Source organism: Prionailurus viverrinus, chromosome B4, assembly GCF_022837055.1.
Source record: "Prionailurus viverrinus isolate Anna chromosome B4, UM_Priviv_1.0, whole genome shotgun sequence".
NCBI classification, from domain to species: domain Eukaryota; kingdom Metazoa; phylum Chordata; class Mammalia; order Carnivora; family Felidae; genus Prionailurus; species Prionailurus viverrinus.
The window spans coordinates 50,972,552-50,996,122 of record NC_062567.1 but is presented as its reverse complement, the minus strand read 5'-3'; the positions used below and the strand labels follow the sequence as shown (position 1 = coordinate 50,996,122).

Here is a 23,571-nt window from a genome sequence, read left to right as displayed (position 1 = left end):
GCTAACTGGGTCTAGTAGCTAGTGGCAAACTGTTTCTTTGGAGGGAAAAATAGTTCTGGTTTTTAGTGTTTGTCAATTTCCGTCAAATACTGCCATCAAACTGCCAATATGTTGTCACTAAATACTAAACTGAAGAGAGATGTGTATACTACTCATCTCTCCCAACCTAGTAGTAACTGGCTCCAACATACCATTTATATTTGCCATACCTAAGTACATTGTCAGAAAATGCAACTGGAATGGCCCAATGATTCACTGCTGACATAGTAATACAAGTAATTGAGAAGATGCCATGTCACATAAGAACTGTGAAATGTTTAACAAAAATTTAGAATTAAGTATTACTAATACTTTACTACCAAACCATGAATACAATGTATCTTTTTTCTTTTAATACAGAGTGTGTGAAAGAAGTTAAATCATTAATGTGGATGTATGTACTAGTAGGCAATATTATACGTGGAATTGGTGAAACTCCCATCATGCCTTTGGGTATTTCTTACATAGAAGATTTTGCCAAATCTGAAAACTCTCCTTTATATATTGGTGAGTTTGAAAATCTGCCTTAGCCTCCTTTCAGGAAAGTAAGTTTCTTAAGGGTGGATATCAGTTATTTGGAGTCAGTGATTTCCAGAATGATGAGCAAAGTACCTCGGCACACCTGGCCATCAATGAAAGGTTGCTGAATGGAGCAATTACATGCTAACTCCAAATAAGCCACTTTGCTAATTCTGCTTCTTTCTATTGAAAATACTACTAATCTAGTGCCCCAGGAGTTCTCCTTGATTCGTCCATTTCTTTGGCACCATTCTACATCAAATATATTAAGTGATTTACCAATATTTTCTTTAAAATGTCCCTTATTATTCAAAACCTTTCTTACAATTTTCATTACCTCTATTTTTTGCTCAGGTCTTCATTACTCCATCTGTAGATTATTATAACATCTCCATTGGTCATTTTATTGCTAGGATTTTTAATATCAATTTATTATCGATGTTTTTGCAGTACAATTTTCTCAAACATTGTTTTGATTATGTCTTCTCTACCAGTTTATATAACATACTGGCTTTTTATTTACTATCTCTGATCTCTCCACTTATTACAGCTCTGTACTCTATTTAGTTTATTTAGTTTTTTGTATAGTTTCTCTTCATCACAGTCTCTCCATGCTAGTCAGATTTTTCAGATTCTTCACAAATCTCTGGTTCATATTCTTGGTTGTGTTTCTGAAAATTTTCTTTTCTAAAACTGATCAGTGTCATCTCCGACAATAACCAATTTAAGATCTACCCTCTTATGTTGTCTTCCAATCTCCTAAATATTCTTCATTTATTATGAATAACTTATTTATATTTTTTAGTTATTCCATCTGTTAGCATAAAAGCATAACTTTTAGTACAGGAACAATTTTGCCATTACTGTAGACATATCTTTTAAGAACTGGCAATGTCAAAGAAGGTCAAAGAAGACAGGAACAGAGCTACACATAATTGGAAAAGATCAAAATATTTACAGATCCTTTACCCCAACGAACCTTTGGCACTTTTTGATGATGCACTGATTTTGCAATAACTTTTTTCAATGTTTTTCTTTTTGGTACTTTCAAATCCCTTCACATACTTATCTTGAAAGAATACAAATGCTTGCCTGTAATAAATTAATGAATACCTTTTTATATGTATTTCTTTATTCAATAAATACTAGGATGTATATTATATAGAAATAACTGTGATAATATCTATATGTTCTAAGGTCAATAAGACAGTCCATATAAGGTTTAGTATATAAATAGCTACATAATTATAAATCAATCGAATTTGATAAATATCTCTGTGTAGTTAATTTTTTTAATAGACTTAAATTTAAATAAATAAATGTGTGTGTGCATGTAATTAAATAACTATAAATCAGTTAGCTATACAATTGAGGAAAATACTTCCATGTATGGCTCTGAAGTTTAGAAGAGAACATAAAATCTAGAAATGAATTTTGAGAATCATATATAGAGAAAATAAATTAAGACGGAGAAATGAGTTTTCCAAAGGAAGCCATATATATAGTGAGAAATCCTACATTAAAATACTAGAGAAAACTTTTAGTTAGTGAGTAGAATATAAAGAAGAAAAAGCAGGGGCACTTGGGTGGCTCAGTTGGCTAGTGTCCGACTTCAGCTTAGGTAATGATCTCAGGGTCCATGAGTTCAAGCTCCGCATCAGGCTCTTTGCTGACAGCTCAGAGCCTGGAGCCTCCTCTGGATTCTGTGTCTCCCTCTCTCTCTGACCCTCTCCTGCTCACACTCTGCCTCTCTCTCTCTCTCATATAAACATTAAAATTTTTTAATAAAAAAAAGAAAAAAAAAGCAAAGGAGTGGTCACATGGGGAGAAAGTAAAACAATAAAAGCATAGTTTTATGAAAGTATTAGGAGAAAATGTCAAAAGAGGAGCTAGCAAGCAATGTCAAATAACATGAAGACTAGGAGGATGGAGACCAGAAAAGGACACTGAATTAGTGACAGAAATAACACTGGTCTTGCCTGCAAGTGCTTTGAGAAGAATGTGGAAGGATTTGGGTAGATTCAGTGAGTGGTGAGGCCATAAGTGTAGAGTTAGTGAAAGGAAAGAAAGCAGGGTAGATGTGAGATAGTATAACCAGAGGGTAGGAGAGATTGAACAAACACAAATAAAGACATGTTTAATTGAGAAAGATTTCTGAGAAGATAGAAGGGGATGATGTCAAGAAATGTGGTGTGTATACTGGGTGGGCTACCCTATGGAACGGTGGAGAAGGCAGAGACACTGGTGGAGACATATTTTGAAGTAAAGAGGAACAAAGTTGAAGAAGGTCATGTCTTGGTTTTCAGGAGCTGCGAGAGCTCAGCCTTGATTCTGAATTGTAGATATGCTAAGAGCTAACTGATGATGAAATTCCAGATGAGTAAGCAGTCGTAAGTCGTAAGTCATAAGGAAAAGGGGACTGATGAGTATGGAAGATAATGTGGAGAGTAAGAAAGGAGATCATGATGAAAGTGAACAGAAGGATCAGTGACAGTGAGGACACAGCCAGAGGAGGCTTCAAGTTGGAGACGTGAGAGTAAAGCTTTCCTGAGGAATATGCCACAAGAAATTTACAGGGTGTTACTTTAGAATTCCTCCAAAAATGTGCCTATAGAAAGCAGTAAAAGAATCTTGCTCTGTATTGTGGCTTTGTCAACAGCACGATCCCAGCCTATGCTGCCACAGCAGATTTTACCTGCAATTCATCATGAAAGAGAATTTAGAGGCCTAGAGAATGCAGTTTTACATTTTGAGGCTCTTTTTTTCCACATTTACAGAACAAACTTGTTACTTATATGTACACTAAGCTTCATTTTCTTACAAACTGAAAGTGTAAGGCAAACATATCTGAGGCAAAAACAAGTCAGGCTCTAGACTTATGGAATTAGGACTCTTTATGGGGGTATATAACTATATTATAACTTTATATTTTCATTTATTTTTAGGGTTTGTAGAAACGGGAGCTATCATTGGTCCTTTGTTTGGACTTTCATTAGCATCATTCTGTGCCAATGTTTATGTTGACACTGGATCTGTGAACACAGGTAATTCAATACGATTATTTATAGTATCAATAGTAACAGAAAGTAACGTCAATTGTTATCACAGTTAGTTGTTGCCTTATTTGACCCTTGGTTAGGTAAATTGATTCCACTTTTCAGGTTCACAAATTGAAGTGAAAGAGTTTAAAGAATTTTTGAAATATTTCAAACCCGTGATCAGGAAAATAAGTTAAAATGCTGACCTTCAGACTCAAAATCCAGTGCTCTTTCTATGGCACCACAATCACGTTTCTTATTTTCAAGAGATTTAAAGATATAGGTCTGAGATGCTGGAGAGGATGTGGAGAACGAGACCCTCTTGCACTGTTGGTGGGAATGCAAATTGGTGCAGCCACTCTGGAAAGCAGTGTGGAGGTTCTTCAGAAAATTAAAAATAGACCTACCCTATGACCCAGCAATAGCACTGCTAGGAATTTACCCAAGTGATACAGGAGTACTGATGCATAGGGCACTTGTACCCCAATGTTTATAGCAGCACTCTCAACAATAGCCAAATTATGGAAAGAGCCTAAATGTCCATCAACTGATGAATGGATAAAGAAATTGTGGTTTATATACACAATGGAGTACTACATGGCAATGAGAAAGAACGAAATATGGCCCTTTGTAGCAACGTGGATGGAACTGGAGAGTGTGATGCTAAGTGAAATAAGCCATACAGAGAAAGACAGATACCATATGTTTTCACTCTTATGTGGATCCTGAGAAACTTAACAGAAACCCATGGAGGAGGGGAAGGAAAAAAAAAAAGAGGTTAGAGTGGGAGAGAGCCAAAGCATAAGAGACTCTTAAAAACTGAGAACTGAGAGTTGAGGAGGGGTGGGAGGGAGGGGAGGGTGGGTGATGGGTATTGAGGAGGGCACCTTTTGGGATGAGCACTGGGTGTTGTATGGAAACCAATTTGACAATAAATTTCACATATTGAAAAAAAAATAAAAATTTACTGTTTATATATTCATAAAAAAAATTAAAAAATAAAGGTATAGGTCTGAATTTCTTTTAATCAAATAATCATTTGTTTATAATTAAATAGAGCTTGTAGTTATTTAATAAGTATCTACTAATAAGTTCCTTATAGGATAGGCCAGATAAGCAAAATAATTTATTGCTAGACAATACTGTAATACCACATATTGTCAGACAAATGTTATGAATGTCTAAATTGCATACAAATTCTGAACTTGAATAAAACCTGAAAACTTTAATATTAAGAATTTTCTACAGTTCATGAAGGAAATAGTGTCAGGCTAACAAAAATGCGTATATTTCTTTACAGATGATCTGACCATAACTCCCACTGATACTCGTTGGGTTGGTGCATGGTGGTTTGGCTTTTTGATCTGTGCAGGAGTGAATGTGCTCACTGCCATTCCATTTTTCTTTTTGCCCAAATGGCTTCCAAAGGAAGGACTAAAGAGTAATGCAGACATCATTAAAAATGACAAAGAAGAGAAACAAAGAGAAGAGGTCAAGAAGAAAAAGGATGGAATCACTAAAGGTAAATATAAATACTATATAATTTATTTTTTATTTTATACATATGTGTCTGTATTTCAGTCTAACACTATAACATGCCAGGCTGCATTAAGACAATTTGTCATTAATAGTGAGTAGTCAATAATGTCTAACTAGTCTGAGTCTTCCTGTGCTACTACATGGAAATAAGTGATATAATTTCAAGACAAATTACCTGTGGTCAGCATTTATATAAAATTGTATATCAATTCAGGCACTAAATAAATAAATAAATCCCCATTTGCCTTTAAAAAAATCTATTTTATACAGAACATAAGTCTAATTTTAAAAAAAAGAAATTCAAACTGAGAACAAAGGGAGGAAAAAATATACACTATTTCAAAGTGTATACTTCTGAAACAAAAACTGTTAGCTTAACTTGAGCTTCCTGGAAGTTAAGGCATAAAAAGAATACATGAAAGGTCATATAATTCTCTATATTTGATACAGAGAGGAATAATAGTTCTTAAAGAGAAACTGTTCTCAAGTAACACATTGCAATTAAAGAAAAACATTCTCATACGATGTATGATACAGTAATACTGAACCACATAGTAGTTCTTTTCCAGCAAGTGCAAGTGCATATTTCATAGAACAGGTTTTTTTTTAATTTTTTGGATAATCTTCAATAAAAACTCAAAGAATAATTTACAGAAAGTGTTTCTGTGGGAAACTAAGCTAAGGTAGTCTAAGTATTTAGTGTTCAAGAACCCTGATTCTCAAACTTGGCCATATATTGGACTTACTTGGGAAATTAGAAAAAAATATTGATGCCTAAAATTCTGTAGTATTCCCAGGTGTGATTTAATTAGTATGAGTTATCACCTGGGCCTTGGAATTCTTAAAGATTGTTCATTTACAAGATGAAGAGAGACTCAGTTTACTTATCTGTAAAATGAGGTAATAATAGTACTTTTAATATAGAGTTGTTGTGTGAGGGTAAAAGGAGTTCTGGCACATATTACTGTTATTACTGCTAGTAGTATTAGTGTCATTACTGTTGATGTTGCTACTTCTACTATCACCCATTAATTATGATACCAATTTGCACAGAACTTTTATTAACAATTACACATTAACTTAAGCTAGTATTAAACATAATACTTCTTAGATCATTAGGAGTCAATTCAGAACCTTTAAATTTTCAGAGTGATCATGATTAACAATTCTTTTTGAAAGGTTGATGTGGACTCATAGAGGATTTTAACATAGAATATTGTTTGTGATCTGCAAGGTCCATTTTCAAAACTAGGAAAGAGGTGAGCTTAGTATGAGAGACATAGGAAGGAAATTTGAACTACTGAGACTCATTTACTAGGACAGAGATGTCAACAAACACGTACAACTTAAAAAGCTCCAAAGTGCTCTGAACACAACTCTCTCACCCACCATGTACTTTATTCATATTTGTGATATGAATTCTACAGCTAAAATAGTTTTCTTTGCATCAAGTTGTTCTTCCTTCTCTCCCAATTTATTTGTTCTTTGGATTTTGACAGTTTATTGAGAAAAAAATACACAATAAGGAAGGAAATCAAGACAAAAAAACATGAAGATAGGAAAAGTGAAAAGTAACTGTACATGAGACTTTGATCCCAAAAAGGTGGCAGAGCAACCCAGAATATTTGCAAGAGATGGGCCACAAATTTGGCTTCGAGCTGTGTCAGTCCACACCGACAGGGGAAAGTTTGGGTTATATCATTTACATAACCCTTAGTATGTTGTTCCAAATGAATCAAGATCTCAGAGAGTGGGACCTGGGTGTTTGTATCTTAAAAGATCCCCAGGTGATTTCATTGCGTACCCAGTATGAACCACTGGCAGGACCAAAACTGTTGTTCTGAGGAAGAAGAAAAATACCCGGTACTTGATAAAATTATATCCCATGAATACTTACATATATCTTCATTTTGAATGTTGAGGAATGATAATATCAATATTTGAGTGTGAACTTTATCAAGTTGACCTCCTTCTAAACTTTAAAGAACAGAACAAGCATCCTTCATTCTAGATGATCTCTAGAGAAGAGAGGATATTCAGAGAAGGAAAAAGAGAAGGAAAAAAAAGGAAATGGTGTGAATGCAGAAAATATTTTCCCCAAGACACAATAGTAACTTAATGATGGCAAAACCGTTGTGTTCTGAGCCCTACCCAGCCAACTGCATTATTGACTTGCAGAAGGTACCAAAATGATATAGCTTTAGCTTTCAAGAGGTACAAACAAAACAAAACACACATTTAAAAAACAGTATGAGCATTATAAATAGAAAAATGTAATTTGGAAGGGAAGTTGATGTTTTAGAAAAAGTAAATCTTAAAATGCAACGCCAAGCTAGTATAATACTGCTGTCATTCTTTCATTTCAGATTTTTTGCCATTCATGAAAAGTCTTTTATGCAACCCAGTTTACATGCTTTTCATACTAATAAGTATTATACAGTTCAATGCATTTGTTAATATGTTCACCTTCATGCCCAAATATCTGGAACAGCAACACGGAAAATCAGCTTCAGATGTAATCTTTCTAATTGGTATGTTTATTCTCCTCTGTATTAGTAGCCCCACTTGTTTTTTTTTTTTTTTTAACCATGAAATGGTGAACAGTGTGATGATGTGTCTAGGAGACTCCTAAATTGAAATACACTGAGATGTTTCTGTCTCTGGTACATTTCCCCCTTCCATTCTTCTGGGAAATCAACAAAGGGAAGGAAGGAAGGAAGCCAGGAAATCCTGGCTTTTTTTCTTCTGCTCTCTCTCCAATCAGAATGCAAATTCAAAATATTTGTGGAATTCTTGGGGAATGTACAAATTAGAGACAGTTTTTAGGTAGGCAAGCCATTAATATACAAAGGAAACCAATGCTAATTCATCAGGAGTCTGTTTTACTTTTTTAACTCCAGTTTATGAATTCTGTCTCTCCTTAGTTCCCTGCCCCTCTGGTGGTGTCTTTGCAGCACAGGCATTCTTATTTTCCTGTGACCACATTAACTTTGGTGGTATTCCTCCACCTTGGGTTTCTCCTGAGATCTTTTGATTGATCTGAAAAGTGAATTTCTTAGACTACCTGGATCCACGTCACATAGAGTGCTTGTTAGAAGTTCAGATACCTGGCACCCACCTCAGACATACTAAATTAGACAATCTGGTGTGGGACTCTGGAATGGATTTTTAAACACTCTCCCAAGTAGATGTGATGTGCTTCTGTGAGAGACCCTGACATTAAGAATGCCATCAAGGGCTGTCTTTTTCTTGTTTTTTTTCTTTTCTTTTTTTAGGGAAGGGACATGAAATGTAAATACACTTGACAATCACAGGCTCAGCAAAGTAACCTTCTAAGGTACCTTGAATGAAGTCAAATTCTTAACAACTAGAGTCGGTACAAACAATGGCAAAATCATATTAATCATAAACTACTGGTTAACTTTGAATTGCCACTCCTGCCTAAATCATTAGAAAAGAGATATAGATCATGATCCCTGCATATAAGAAATTTACAACCTACTACAATAAATTAAATGAAGGACAGTGATAAGAGTCTTAATATACTTTGACATTGTGGAGCATTTAAAAATCTCTCTGTATATAATATGTAAATAAGTGGAGATAATAACCAATCAGCTTTCTTCACTGTGAGTTGGACCTAGATGGTTTCTTATGTAAGACATATTAGATACCATATTTGTTCTTTTGCTAAATCACTTTGTAAACAACATTTTACTTACATTTATAGGTATTTATAACTTACCTCCAATATGCATTGGATATATAGCTGGTGGTTTAATTATGAAGAAATTCAAGATTACTGTCAAACAAGCTGCCCACATAGCATGTTGGTTATCTTTAACTGAATATCTTCTTCATTTTTTGTGTTTTCTCATGATCTGTGATAATTCTTCAGTTGCTGGCATAACCACCACTTATAATGGGTATGTTGTTTTCTAATGAATGTCATACTTTTAGAACAGTTAATGACATATTTTATTCAATGATTACCCAATGACCAGATCATTTGCTAATTGGAATTGATAGCAATAATCCATGGTCTTTCTCTTTCCTCCATCTGTCAGTTATAAGCCTATCCCTCCAGGCTAGCAGGGTTAGGTAGTTTATGAGTGCACATGTATGTGTGTGGGCTTGTTTTTGGATATCCTCGTAGACATTAAAGTGGATATCAAAGAAACTGCCAATAGTTTTAGGTTGCATTAGGGTATGTTGTTCATATATTTTATAGTCTCATAAATGGGTAAAATTAAGAATTAACTATACAATCTTAATCACCTTTATATGTTTCCACAATGGGCTTAAATCCAGCATAACTGAATCTGAATACATGATATTTTAATTAATATGTAAATTCATACATTTGTGTAATTATGTCTCATTGAATAGTTTTAGATTTATATTTGAGGATAGTCTGAATTTATAGGAAGGTTATGCATACTGATATCATCTCTTGTATTTTGAAAATACATATCCTAACAGGTGTGAGGTGATATCTCATTGTGGCTTTCATTTCTATTTCTCTTATAACTGGTGATATTAAGCATCTTTTCATTTACTTATTGGCCATTTGTATGTCTTCTTTGAAAAATTTTCTATTTAGTTCCTCTTCCCATTTTAACACTTGATCTTATCCAAAAGACCAAGAAGCAATCTTCTGCCTATTTTAAAATCAGATTGGTGTTTTTTGTTATTGTTGTTATTGAGTTTTATTAGTTTTTATATATTTTGGATATTAATCCCTATCAGATATATGATTTGTAAATATTTACTCGCATTCCATAGGCTGCCTTTTCACATTGTTCATGATTTCCTTACTGTCCAGAAGCTTTTTAGTGTGATGTAGTTCCGCTTGTTAATTTTTGTTTTTGTTACTTGTGCTTTTTGGTGTCCAATCCAAAAAATCACTGTCAAGGAGTTCACCCACAATGTTTTATTCTAGGAATTTTATGGTTCTGGGTCTTAAATTTAAGTCTTTAATCCATTTGAGTTTATTTTTGTATATATAAGTTAGGGATCTGCTTTAATTCTTTTGCATATGGCTGCCTAGTTTCCCAACATCATTTCTGAAGCGAGTATCCTTTCCCCACAGTAAATTCTTAGCTTGTTTGTTGTAAATTAATTCACCATATATGCATGGTTGATTTCTGCATTCTTTATTCTGTTCCTTAATCTTTGTGACCCTTTTTTATGTTAATACCAAACTGTTTTTATTACTATTACTTTGTAAAATAGTTTGAAATCAGGAAGTGTGATATCTCCAGCTTTGCTCTTTCTCAAGATTGCTTTGGCTATTTTTTTGTGATTCCATACAAGTTTTAGAATCGTTTTCTATGTCTATGAAAATGCCACTGGAATCTGTATAGGGACTGCACTAAATCTGTAGATTACTTTGGGTAGTATGAACATTTTAGCAATAATAATTCTTCCAATGCATGGGCATGGAATAAATATCTTTCTATTTATTTATGGCCTATTTTGTCTTTAGCAGTGTCTTATAGTTTTCAATGTAGAGATTCTCACATCCTTGGTTAAATTTATTCCTTAAGTATTTTATTCTTTTCATTCAATTATTGGATTGTTTTCTTTTTTCTTTTAATAGTTTGTTGTTACTGTATAGAAACAGAACTGATTTTTGTATACTGATTTCCCATCCTTTAACTTTACTAAATTAATTTATTAGTTCTTGCCATATTTTGATGGAGTTCTTAGGGTTTTCTATATATATCATGTCACCTACAAATAGAGATAATTTCACTTCTTCATTTCTGATTTGAATGCTTTTTATTTCTTTATCTCACCTAATAGCTCTGACTAGAATTTCTTGAATAAAAGTGGACAGGATGGACATTCTTATGTTGTTCCTGATCTTAAAGGAAAGCTCCCAGCTTCCCATCATTGAGTATGTTGTTAGCTATGGACTTGTCATAAATGGCCTTTGCTATGTTGTTAAATTTCTTCCATATGTAATTTGTTAAGAGTTTTTATCATGAACGGATGTTGAATTTTGTCAACAAAATAGATGCTTTCTCTGCATCTATTGAGATGATCATATGATTTTTATCCTTCAATTTGTTAATGTGATGTATCACATTGATTGGTTTATGTATGTAGAAACATTCTTGTATCCCTGGAATAAAACCCACTTGATCATGGCATATGATCTTTAGAATGTGTTGTTGAATTCATTTTACCAGTATTTTATTGATATTTTTTTGCACTTATATTCATCAGGGATATTGTCCCATAGTTTTCTTGTAGTGGCTGCATCTGACTTTAGTATTAATATGATTCTGGCCTCATAAATGAGTTTGGGGATGTTTCTCCTCTTCAATTTTTGGAAGAATTTCAGAAGAATTGGTGTTAATTCTTCAGATGTTTCATAGAATTCACTAGTGAAACCAACTAATGCTGGGCTTTTCTTAGTTGGGAGGTTTGTGATTATGATTTAATCTCCTTGCCAGTAATTGATCTATTCAGATTTTCTATTTCTTCATGATTGATCTTGGTATGATATGTGTTCTAGAAATTTACTCATTTCTTCTAAGTTGTCCAATTTATTGTTGTATAATTAATAGTTTTGTCTTATGATCGTTTATATTTATGTGGTGTTGGTTGTAATATTTCCTCCTTAATTTATAATTTTATTTATCTAGTTTTACTCTCTTTGTGTTTTTCTATTTCCTTGATATGTAAAGTTAGGTTGTTCATTTGGGGTCTTTTTTGTCTTCTTAATTTATGTGTTCATAGTATAAACTTTCTTTTTAGAATTCCTTTTGTTGCATCCTAGAAATTTTGGTATGTTATGGTTCCATTTATTTGTGTCAGAATATTTTTTTATTCCCTTTTGATTTCTTCTATGATCCAGTGGTCATTTAGGAGTGTGTTGTTTAATTTCCATATATTTGTGAATTTTCCAGATTTCCTTCTTTTAATTGATTTCTAGTTTCCTATCATTGTGGTCAGAACAAATACTTGATATAATTTCTATTGTCTTGAATTTCTTGAAAATTGTTTTGTGGACTAACACATGATATATCTGAGAAAATGTTTGTGTGCTTTTAAAAAGAATGTGCATTCTGTTGCTATTGGATGGAATATGTTGGATTTGTATATGTCTTGTAGGTGTCTATTGTATTGTTCAAATCTGCTATTTCCTTATTGATTCTCATCTAGGTGATCTATCCATTGTTGATAGTATGGTATCAAAGCCTCTATTATTGTATTGCTGTTTATTTCACCTTTTAGTTATGTTAATATTTGTTTTATATACTTGGGGACTGCAATATTGGGTACATAAGTATTTACAATTGTTATATCTTCTTGATGAATGAATTTCCTTCGTGATTTGATAACTTTTTGTGGCAGTATGCCTACACAACTTTAGCATAATCTTTTATGTATTACTATAGTTCTTTCCTTTGTATGAGGCTTACATTAAAGTATATTTATAGCATCCTATTTTATGTTAACAACTTGACTTTGATAGCATATGGAAAATATATTTGCATTTCTCCCCACTCACATTTTAGGTTAACATTAATATTTACATCATTATTACATGGTGTATCTAATAATGTATTATTCTAATTGTGGTTATTTATTTTTTTTTAACTTTAAAACTAGGGTTGTTAGTGAATTAATTATACACCATAATCATGATGTTAGAGAATTTGACTTTGGCTATATATTTACCAGTACCAGTGAGCTTTACACATTCACATGTTTCTATAATGTTATTTATAATCATTTTATTCCAGTTTAAAGAATGTCCCTTAGCATTTCTTGTAATTCAGGTCTAGTAGTGATGCACTCCCTCAACTTTTGTTTGGGAAAATTTTTATCTTTCCTTCATTTCTGAAGGACAGCTTTGCCAGGTATAGTATTCTTGATTGAGAGTTTTGTCTTTCTATATGTTGAATATATTATCCCACTCTTCTGACCTGCAAAGTTTCTGTTAAGAAATCTGCTTATAGTCTTATGCGAATGCACATGAAGTGACAAATAATTTTTCTCTTGCTGTGTTCAAAATTCTCTCTTAATCTCTGACTTTTGTCAGTTTAATTACTACATGTTTTTGTGTACTTTAGTTTTGAATTCAAACTATTTGGGATTCTTGGCTGGGTTACACATTCAAATGAGGCTACCGGTGGGCGTTTTGATTGGGAAGGGCTGCTGACTGTGCTCTGCAGTTCAGTGGGACCACTGATAGATCTTTGCAATCACCTCTGGTTGGACAAGGTTGTAGGCTATATTCCCTGGCAGGATGATGCCACTGGTTGGACTTTACCACTGGTCAGAACAATGGGCTGGGCTTGCAATTGCTCCTGGTCAGCTTGGGTCTCCAGTTGTGTTCTGTAATCAGAAAGGGCCACAAGGTGTGCCCTGAAGTTGGGTGGGCCATAGACTGGGCTTCATAATCAGGTAAGCTGCTGACTGTGCTCTGCTGTTGGACAAAGTTGCTGGCCAGAATCTCTAGAGGAGAGAGGCTTCTAGTTGTACCCCAGAATAGGGTGGTACTAGAAACTGCATCTTCTGGTTGGGCAGAATTGTTCTCCAGGTTCTCTCATCAGGTGAGGCTTTAAGTTTGTTCCATGATTTGACAAAGTCACTGGATACGTTCCCTGCCTGATCAAGGCTTCAGGCTGTGTTCAGCAATTGGGTAAGGCCAAGGACTGGGCTCTGTTGCTGGGTGGTGCTGTAGTCTGGGCTCTGAGGCTTCCCAGGGTTACTGTTCAGGCTCCTTGGTTATATGGGGCCAGAGGTTATGTTTAACAATAGGGCAGGGCTATTTGCTTGGCTTCCAGACTGAGCAGGCTGTAGGATGGACTCTATGACTCCCTAGGTTCTTTGGCCACGCTTTCTGGGTGGGTGGAACATGAGGCTGTGCTCAGCATTTAGGGAAGCCTGTGAATTTGCTTCCCTGCCCAGATGTGGCAGCTGAATGGGCTCCACAGCCAGTATAGTCTGTTGACTGTAAATAAAGCAGAACTGCCAACTGAGTTTCTTGGATAAAAGGAGCCATCACTCAGCTCTGTACATCAGTAGAACTACTGGCTGGGATCTGTACTTGGATAGTGCTGCAAGTAAGGATACTGTCTGTCAAGATCTGAGTGCTGGTTGTTGTAATCACTGTCCCCCTTCTCTATCTAATCCCTAATAAGTGAAGCCTGCAGATTCTTCTAGTCATCCTCATGAAGTGAGACCTGAATGGGCCTCCTGGGTAACATCCCACAATGCTGAAGGTACTTGATGTCTACCTTGGGCTCTCTTTTCCCACTGGAGAAATTGTAGACCCAAGGAGGTCTTCTCAGTGTGGTGTTGTGCTGACCTGGGGGATGCATAATTTGATCAGAGTCTAACTGTTCTTCTTACTCTTCCAATGTGGTCCTTGTAGGTCTTTGTGCTCCAGGAAGGTGCGTCAGCGTCATTCCCAGATTCTGGGATTTTCACAATGGTATCTTGTCTATAGATAGCTGCTAATTGGTCTTCTTATGAGGGAGATTCATCAAAAACAAACTGTGTTGCCATTTTGATAACCCCTGGACACTCTTCATACTAGAAGAATGTCTTTATTTACTCAAGTAGTTAGATTTCTGAAGCTAAATGTAATTAATATCTGCATTATAAACTGAATTTATAGATTTTGATCTTCAAGCTTGCTTTCATAACATATGATCTCTTGTTAAATGCTACCATATGGATCAGCCACAGGGATTAGGTCATCTTCGTTTTTGAGTGCTAATAATACCTGGAAAAATACCTTCCATATGGTAGACACTCAATTAATACTTGTTTATCGGCTATTTTTTTATCTGAAATAAATCATTGATAAAGTGGCTATGTGATCACCAAAGCAGGTATATTTTATGCCAGAGATATAGTATTGAGGCCACACATTGATGGTTGGAAGATTTCTGTTTCTGTTTTGGGAAGGAGAGGAAATATAATTTTGGATTAAGATGAAAAGAAGAAAAAGAAAATGATCTTTCAATAGCCATGAATTATTTTAAATTATTTCAGAATGCAACAAGATTTATATATGGAAAACGCCATTCTTGCTGACTGTAATAGGGATTGCAACTGTCCAACTAAAACATGGGATCCTGTGTGTGGAAACAATGGTGTTTCATATATGTCAGCTTGTCTTGCTGGTTGTGAGACATCCGTTGGAGCAGGAATAAACATGGTAACACATTCTGTTGGCTTTCTTTTTCCCACAAAACTTTGTTTTTATGTATTGCACTAGAACATTCCCACATGAACTGGGGCCACATTTGATAAAAGTAAAAGTAAAATTTTTCTGTATGTTCACTTGATTTACCTTTTATTTCATAAATCTTATTTTAAACCTCTGACCACTGATCTTATTTTTAATCAAAAAAAATTTTTGAATATAGCAGACATCGATCACTGAAATTTAATTTCATAGCTGTTGGCATTATTACTCAGGTAATTTGTTTTAAAAATACTCTGGATTGAAATATTTTTATCATGGAGATAAAGTTGGTGGTTTTGATATCAATTATTTACCTAATTGCTTTTTTTCCCTTTTTTCCCCTGTATGTATGCTTGCATGTGCTTTCTGTGTTTTTCACATTCTGACAGCTCTTTTAAGAAAATGTAACTAGGTTTTGTTTTGTTTGCCTAAAAACATATTACAACATTTAAATGTTGGTTGGTTATAAAGTAAAATATAACTTTTAATACCAATTAAAACCTGGAAACATAAAAACTTTAAAAGGACTTACTTTACTCTGTTTTTGAAATAAACTGTATTTTTGAAACAAAGTTTTATTAGTAAGTATCTAAATATTTTAACTGACTTCCAAAACAATTTTGTTTGTCATACTTCATTTTGTAACAAAAGAATATGTGTTTTTAAAAGGCTTGTCTTTAAGGTAGCTGAGTTACTGCAAATTTACTCTATTTATTTAGAAATAAATACCATTTTTCTAAAACCATCATTCAGTAGTTTGTTTTGCTATAATCCCGAGAGGCACCACAAAGGAGATGAGAATAAAGAGAATAAATGGTCTCTGCCTTGATCCAGTTGCCTATGTACAAAATATTTGTGATTTGTGTTCAAAATTTTACTTTCTTTAAATAGGATAATATTATTTTCTGATAGGTATTCCAAAATTGTAGCTGCATTCAAACATCAGGAAATTCATCTGCAGTTCTTGGGCTGTGTGACAAAGGACATGACTGTTCCATGATGCTCCAGTACTTTTTAATCTTGTCAGCAATTGGCAGTTTCATTTATTCTTTATCTGCCATACCTGGATATATGGTTCTCCTAAGGTACAGAAAATATTTTCTTTATTTATATTCCTTTCGGATCCTTTATTAAAGAGCCTTTTTCTAAGAAATCCCCCTGGAGCCCACATTATCTAAGAATCCTGTGTTCATATATATCATTTATTAAGAGTTTAACACTAGGCATTGTCAGACTTTACAAAATTTTAAAAGTATAGGAATATAAATATTCATATTTTGCCATTTTCCTCCCTATCTTTCCTTCCTTATATTTTGCAGTTAAATTAGTGATCCTCTCATTGTTTCACACAAGAGGAGACACATTTATATTTTAGTGTAAACCATATGAAATGGTCATTTTGATGGGTAAAGAGTGGTTGCCTTGCAGTCATTTCAGATGGTTCAAACTACTGGGCAGCAGAGTGCAAAGCTGTCAGAGCCTGTGTCACCAATTCCTATCTACAGGGACTTAAAGAGGTCCCTCGATTTATTTGAGCTTCATTTTAAATAAACAATAGGCATAATAATAAATGCTTGAGTCTTTTACAAAGCTATTGTTAGATACAAATGATGAAGAGCTTTGCAACACTAGGAAATTGTAGAGCTAAAATTCAGACTTAGGTGTGGCATACATGTGTTCTTGTTATTCCAACATTCTTCATGTCTAGTAAACGATTGTAAACATCCCTAGTAAATAAAATTTGCATTTCTCCCTTTTTTTCATCATATTTCATTGGAACTTAGAAGCAGAGTTAAGTTCATTGTGATTCTCAGTTCACAGCACATTATCCTCATAGGCTGGGATGTTTTCACTCTTTCTTGATTTTGCTTTTTTTCATTCTATTTTTCACCTTCTCTCACCATAGCCACCCATATTAATATGATAGCTACACGAACTTAAATATGTATTTTCTTTTGTAAAATACTAACATCTTTTTGTGAGTATGTGTTCCTATATTCACATGTGTGGTGTTGTGCTTTAAATCTTGCTTTGGTTCATAAGACGAGTACATACATTCACCAAATACTGCTTAGTATGTATATGTATGAGTTCTCACACCTTCCCCACTTGAGAGTTCCTGCCTTCTTACAGCCTCACTAACACTTGACATTATCTAACATTCTGACTTAGACTAGTCCAATGACTGTAAAATGGTAGTTCACTGATGTTTCAATATGTGATTTCCTGATCCAGTGTGTTTAGGCATCTTCAAAATTTATTTTTTAGCTATTTAGGCTTCTGATTCAAGATGCTTATTGATTTTCTTTGCTCATTTTCTAATATATGTCATATATTTTTCTTGGTGATTTTGCTGATTATTGTCTAAATTATAAATGTTAATGTAATATTGCTTACATGATACAATTATCTCCTAATCTCTCATCTTTCTTTTAATTTCTCCATACTCTCTTTTATGAAATTAAATCCTAAATACTGTTGTACTGAAATCTTACAATTTTCTTCCCTTAGGGTTTGTGTGTTGGGGAGTCACATTTTAAAAATGTTTTTATGTTCCTAATCTATACAAATATTCACCTAAATTTTATCCTAATAGCTTTATAACTTTACCTTTTACATATGGTCTTGTGGTTTTTTTTTTTTTTTTAACATTTATTTATTTGAGAGACAGAGACAGAGCATGAGCAGGGAGGGGCAGAGAGAGAGGGGGAGAGAGAGAATCCTAAGCAGGCTCCGTGCTGCCAGCACAGAGCTCAACATGGCACTTGAATTCACGAATCGTGAAATCATTGCCTGAGCCAAAGTCAAGAGTTGGGCGCTTAACCAACTGAGCCACCCAGGTGCCCCTGTCTCTTCACTTCTAAACCTTACACATCTTAGGCTTTTAAATTTTTCTTAAAGCATCAACGTGGACCTCCAAAGCTATGTGAAATGATAGTGATGATAGTGAGTATTCTTGTACTTTTCTAATCTTAATGGAAAACATACACATTTTTCCATGATGATATTTGCTGTAGATTTTTCAGTATATAGTTTTCATGTAGTTTCTAAGTTTTTAATAATGAAATAGGTATTAAATGCTATTAGGTGTATTTTTCTGCATCTATGATTCTATAATTTTTCTACTCAGTATTTTTGGTGTAGTAAAATAAATTGGTAGATATTTTCATGTTGAACTGTTTGCATGGATGAAAAAAACCATACTTAATTATATTTTTATATATGATTTGGTTTGTGTAAATAATACTTTATTTAAAACTGTTACATCTATGTTGATAAATAAAATAGACATATTACTTTTTATTCTTTTTTTGTTTTGGAATCATCATAGACCCTACAAAATGAATTAATAAATTTTCTATTTTTTAATTTCTGGCACTACTTACATTAAATATTTGTTGAAAGCTATATAAATCCATCTGTGAAAGTATTTATACTTTGGGCTTGTTGGGACAGTGATACTATTTATTATTTTCATTTATTTAGTATTAGTGCCTATTCGTATTTTCAATTTCTACTTAAACCTGTTGTATGTAGGTGTTTATAATATTCCTTATCTGATATTCTCTGATGTATCAGAATGGATTTCTCTTTTCTTCTTACGTATTTTATTTGCCCCCTCTTTACTTTTTCTTGATCATGGTCGTCAGAGGCTTGTCTATTTTATTTTTCTCTTTTTAAAGAATGAGTTTTGGTTTTGTTAATCTTTATTTCATGTAATCCTGCTCTTCTTGATTTTTTTTTCTTTTAGGCTTGCTCTGTTTTTCTTTATCCAACTGTTTCAGTTTAATACTTAGATCATTTGTTCATTCTGACTACTATACATAAATCTATACATTTCTTTCCAAATATTGATTTAGCAATGCTTCAACTAGTATTTTCTGTGGAGTTTATTTCTACTTCATAGTGATTTGCCCCACCAGACCAAAGATTATTTATTAATGTGTTATGTAATTTCCATATCTTTAAGAACTTTCTATAGGTATACTTTATTATTATTATTCTATTTTTATGTTCAGACAACTTAATCTGAAAGATTACAGGTTGGGGAGATGGAATATCAAGGTTGTATTTGGGGCCTAGTGCATTTTTTTTTAGTATTTCATGTCTTTTTGAAAAGAATGTGTAACTGAATTTTGGGTATATAGTTCCATATCTCTTGGATTGAAGTAAAGCATTGTGTTATCTAAATTTTGTAAATGTATTCTTGTTTTTGTCTCCATTAATTCATCAGTTTTTCAGAGATGTTCAAATCTATAAATATTCCTGGTGTATTTCTCCCTATAAATCTCTCAGTTTTTTAATTCATATATTTGGAGGCTATATTATATGATGAAAATGTGTCTTTGATCATTATATTTCTATTGTTAGCATCACTTAATTTTCTTTATCTTTTAGTTATTTCTTTTAGGGAATTGTATTTTGTTTTTCATTAAAATGGAAGTTCTAGCTTTCTTTTGGTTTGTTGTTACTTGTTATATCTTTTCCCTTTCCTTTATTTTCAATCTTCAGTCTTTCATTTTGCTTCATAGGCAATTTGCTAGGTATAATTTTATAATCTGAGATAGGTACATTTAGCTCATTTATATTTATTTATTTATTTTTAAAAGTTTATTTATTTTGAGAGAGAGAGAGAAAGAGAGAGAGAGAGAGAGAGAGAGAGAGAGAGAGAGAGAATAAGCGGGGGAGAGAGGGAGAGACAGAGAATCCCAAGCAGGCTCTGCATTGACAGCACAGATCCCAATGCAGGGCTCAAACTTATGAACTGTGAAATCAAGGCATGAGCCAAAAGCAAGAGTTGGACACAACTACTCAGCAACCCAGGCACCCCTCACTTAGATTTCTTGTAATTATTGTGATAAGACTCTTTTTGCTATTTTATTTAATATACTCTATTTATTTGACTTTCTTTTTACTTCTTTTTTTTTCTTTTTTTCTTTTTTTTGCTTTCCATTGTACAGTGGTACCCCTTTATCTGCAAGGGACATATTTTAAGATCCCTAGCAGATGCCTGAAGCCATGGATAGTAACAAACCCTAAATATTTGATATTTTTTCCTAAAGATACATAACTGTGATAAAGTCTAATTTATAAATTAGGCACAGTAGAGATTAAGAACAATAACTAATAATAAAATAGGACAATTATAACAATATACTATAATGAAAGTTAAGTGCATCTGGTCTCTATCAACATATCACATTGTGCTGTACTCACCCTTTTTCTCCTTGAGATGATGTAAGATGATAAAATGACTACATGCTGAGATGAAATGAGGTGAATGATGGAGCTCTTGTGATACACAGACTGTAGCATTCAGCTGCTATTGATCTGATATGTCAGAAGGAGAAATATCTGCTTCCACACCACAGTTCAATGTGGGTAACTGAAACTGTGGAAAGTGAAACCACAGATAAGAGGAAACTATGGTATATATTGGATTTTCTTCTGCTACTTTGATTATTGAAATGGTCAGACTGATTATTGATATTCTTAATTATACTTATGTTTTGCTCATCAATTTTAAAACTTTTCAGTATTAATATCTACCTCCTAATAAAACAAGTACTTAATCATGCTGTCTTCATGTCCCTCCTCTCTTCCCCCACCTCTTTCCAGGGTCATATTGTAGAATTTAATACCTGGATTTTTGTTAATATGCTTGTGTTGTCTCTATTTTTGCGGGATCTCCCTGGATTTCCTACCACGATGGCAAAGGGATGCAACATCATTGTTATTCTGCCAATTTAAAGAAAAAATTGAATTTCTCTCAGCATTTTCCCATGATGTGCATGCTAACTCTTCTGATTCCTGGATTCTAGAAATTGTTATTATCAATGCCAATCAATGATAGAGTTTGTAGAATAGTTTAAACTGTTTCAACAGTTTAAATAATAACAGCTTAAATTAGTATTTCACATTTCTGTGAGATCATTAAGTAGTATATTAGATATAGAGAGGAAAGAAAAATTCTTCAGTAAAACTTAAATGCCTTATTTTCTGTATTAAATGGAAACCATGGGACCTAGAGGGTCATTCTGAGTCTCTTGGCTTCTCTTACTTCCTTCCGAGTAAAATCATTGATGTTGTCTAAATAACTTATGTGTCAGGTAGATAATGTCTAGATCAATCTATAAGGTTTCTGAAAATTCAGTAAAACATTTATGTTAAGAAAATGCCAATAAGATGACATTTTTGCTAAAAATGTATGCTTTTGTGAAGAAAGCTACTTTTATTTTCTCAGCTTTGAGTTAGTCAGGGAAGAAAAGGGAATACAGTAGAACTCTCAATGTGAATTCTTTGAGGAGCTACCCATGGTGATGCTGGAGTGAGTTGGATACATGAAAGTCCATTGCAGAATTATAGTCTCTATTTCTGCATATAGGAATTTCAGGCAACAGTGCAAAAGAGTGGGGATTTTGGAGAGAATGGAGAGATCTTTGTGACTCTTGAAATGATACCAAATCACTTAAAATATGTTGCCTTGGATTTCTTCATCACATTCCTTTGAAAATTTCTATCCTTGTTTTCTTTCTGCCTTTCATTTATTTATATAATTCTTGGCTTTTCTGTATTTTGTTAATACAAATAATTTAAATACAGCTAGGGCTGCATTATTCTTGTTTTAGGCTGAAGGTTTAATCAAGAACTACTGCTTCAATAAATGGATACTGGGGTAGAAACTGATATGAAATATTTTCTTCTTTGATAATTTTCTGATAATAGCAAAAAAGTGATAGGTAAAATGCCAAGAATCAAAAGTAGGGCTCGTGTGTAGACTACAAACTGGATAATCAGGCCTTGGATAACCAAGATCTGAGCATGCAAAAAAAATGTTCTAGTGCCCAGTGTGTTACCAGCATTTACAAAGAATTTTTAAAGAAACTACAACAGCGTTTAAATCTCTATTTTCATTTTATTTATGAATTTACTTATTTTTTAGGTGTATCAAGCCTGAAGAGAAGTCTCTTGGTGTGGGGTTACATACATTTTGCACAAGAGTATTTGGTAAAAATTGTTATTTTTTTCCAGCATCATATCAGACCACTATTAACTACCAAGTAAATGAAATCATTCTCTCCAAGTCTAGCAAATATCCCTTCTGTTTGCAGCACTTAGTAATTTGTATGAGAATAAGGTACAAGAAGAAATGGAGAATTTCCCCTTTTTCTTGAAAAAGACCTATCTGAACTTAATTTTGCTTTTCAGCTGTTAGAAGATTTGAAAAGCTAATGAACAAAAAATACTTTGTTAAAGTAAAATGTATACATGATTGGTACAAAAAATTGCAGAAAAAATATAGCGAGTCATTAATTCAATGATTTTCAATATCAGTGATTTTTATGTTGCATTTATCCATCACATTACTTATCCTTTATAACTTAGAAATGTTACGGTAAAAGTAACAACTTCTGATATGTAAAAATAAAATGTAAAGCATTCTATTCATACTTTATTCTACAAATAGAGAAAACGGAAATGTTTACAAACAAAATAATGTACCTTAATTCTTACCTTGTTGATGTATTTTTTTTCTCCCCTCTTTAACTGTAGCTGGAATTCCTGCACCTATATATTTTGGAGCTTTAGTGGATTCCACATGTTTACACTGGGGAACTTTGAAATGTGGTGAGTCAGGAGCATGCAGGATATATGATTCAGCCAATTTCAGGTAAATATAATAATCTTTTTTTTTAAAGAATTGCTTTCTAAGCACAGACTGTACATAAAATGACAACATTCATGAATAACACTTTCTTTTTCAGTTACTAGACTACTTTTGGCTGTGCTTCCAGAACATATGCTAATATTACATCTCTATTCCTTATTTATATACCAGAATTTTATTTCCTCAATATTTTCAAACTACTTGGTAAATATAAGCATGGATAACTCCCTTAACCTAGCCTTTCAAAATAATCTTTGTTAAATTGTTTGCAATCAACGCATTATTGAAGGTAATAGCTATACATAAACTACCTTTAAAAATTATATTACTCTTTAAAGTATCCTCATTGCATCCTACATCATTTCAGCATCTTACTAGCCTGAATCTTTACTTCTTTTTACATCTACCTCTACTTTTTGAAATATTTTTCCTTCTTCGTTAAATTTTGCTGACACAAAATTCTTCATGTCTCATAAAGTCTTATTCTTTTGTTAGTATAAATCTGATTTTAAACAAAACTCAACATAATGTGTTTTTGAACAAAATAC

At 33.3% G+C, this 23,571-nt stretch overlaps 1 protein-coding gene across 3 annotated transcripts in view; it reads left to right on the top strand.

Annotated features, from left to right (window-relative positions):
- SLCO1A2 (solute carrier organic anion transporter family member 1A2) overlaps window positions 1-23,571 on the top strand; it is a 51,305-nt gene that overhangs the window by 15,094 nt on the left and 12,640 nt on the right. For 2 of the 3 annotated variants that reach the window (XM_047866960.1, XM_047866961.1), the window contains exons 6-14: window positions 400-546; window positions 3,504-3,602; window positions 4,897-5,118; window positions 7,502-7,666; window positions 8,866-9,061; window positions 15,159-15,324; window positions 16,267-16,439; window positions 22,298-22,362; window positions 22,909-23,026. In XM_047866960.1, the coding sequence (XP_047722916.1) occupies window positions 400-546; window positions 3,504-3,602; window positions 4,897-5,118; window positions 7,502-7,666; window positions 8,866-9,061; window positions 15,159-15,324; window positions 16,267-16,439; window positions 22,298-22,362; window positions 22,909-23,026 (1,351 nt within the window). The remainder of the gene's footprint in view (window positions 1-399; window positions 547-3,503; window positions 3,603-4,896; window positions 5,119-7,501; window positions 7,667-8,865; window positions 9,062-15,158; window positions 15,325-16,266; window positions 16,440-22,297; window positions 22,363-22,908; window positions 23,027-23,571) is intronic. The other variant, XM_047866962.1, reaches the window with a different exon arrangement.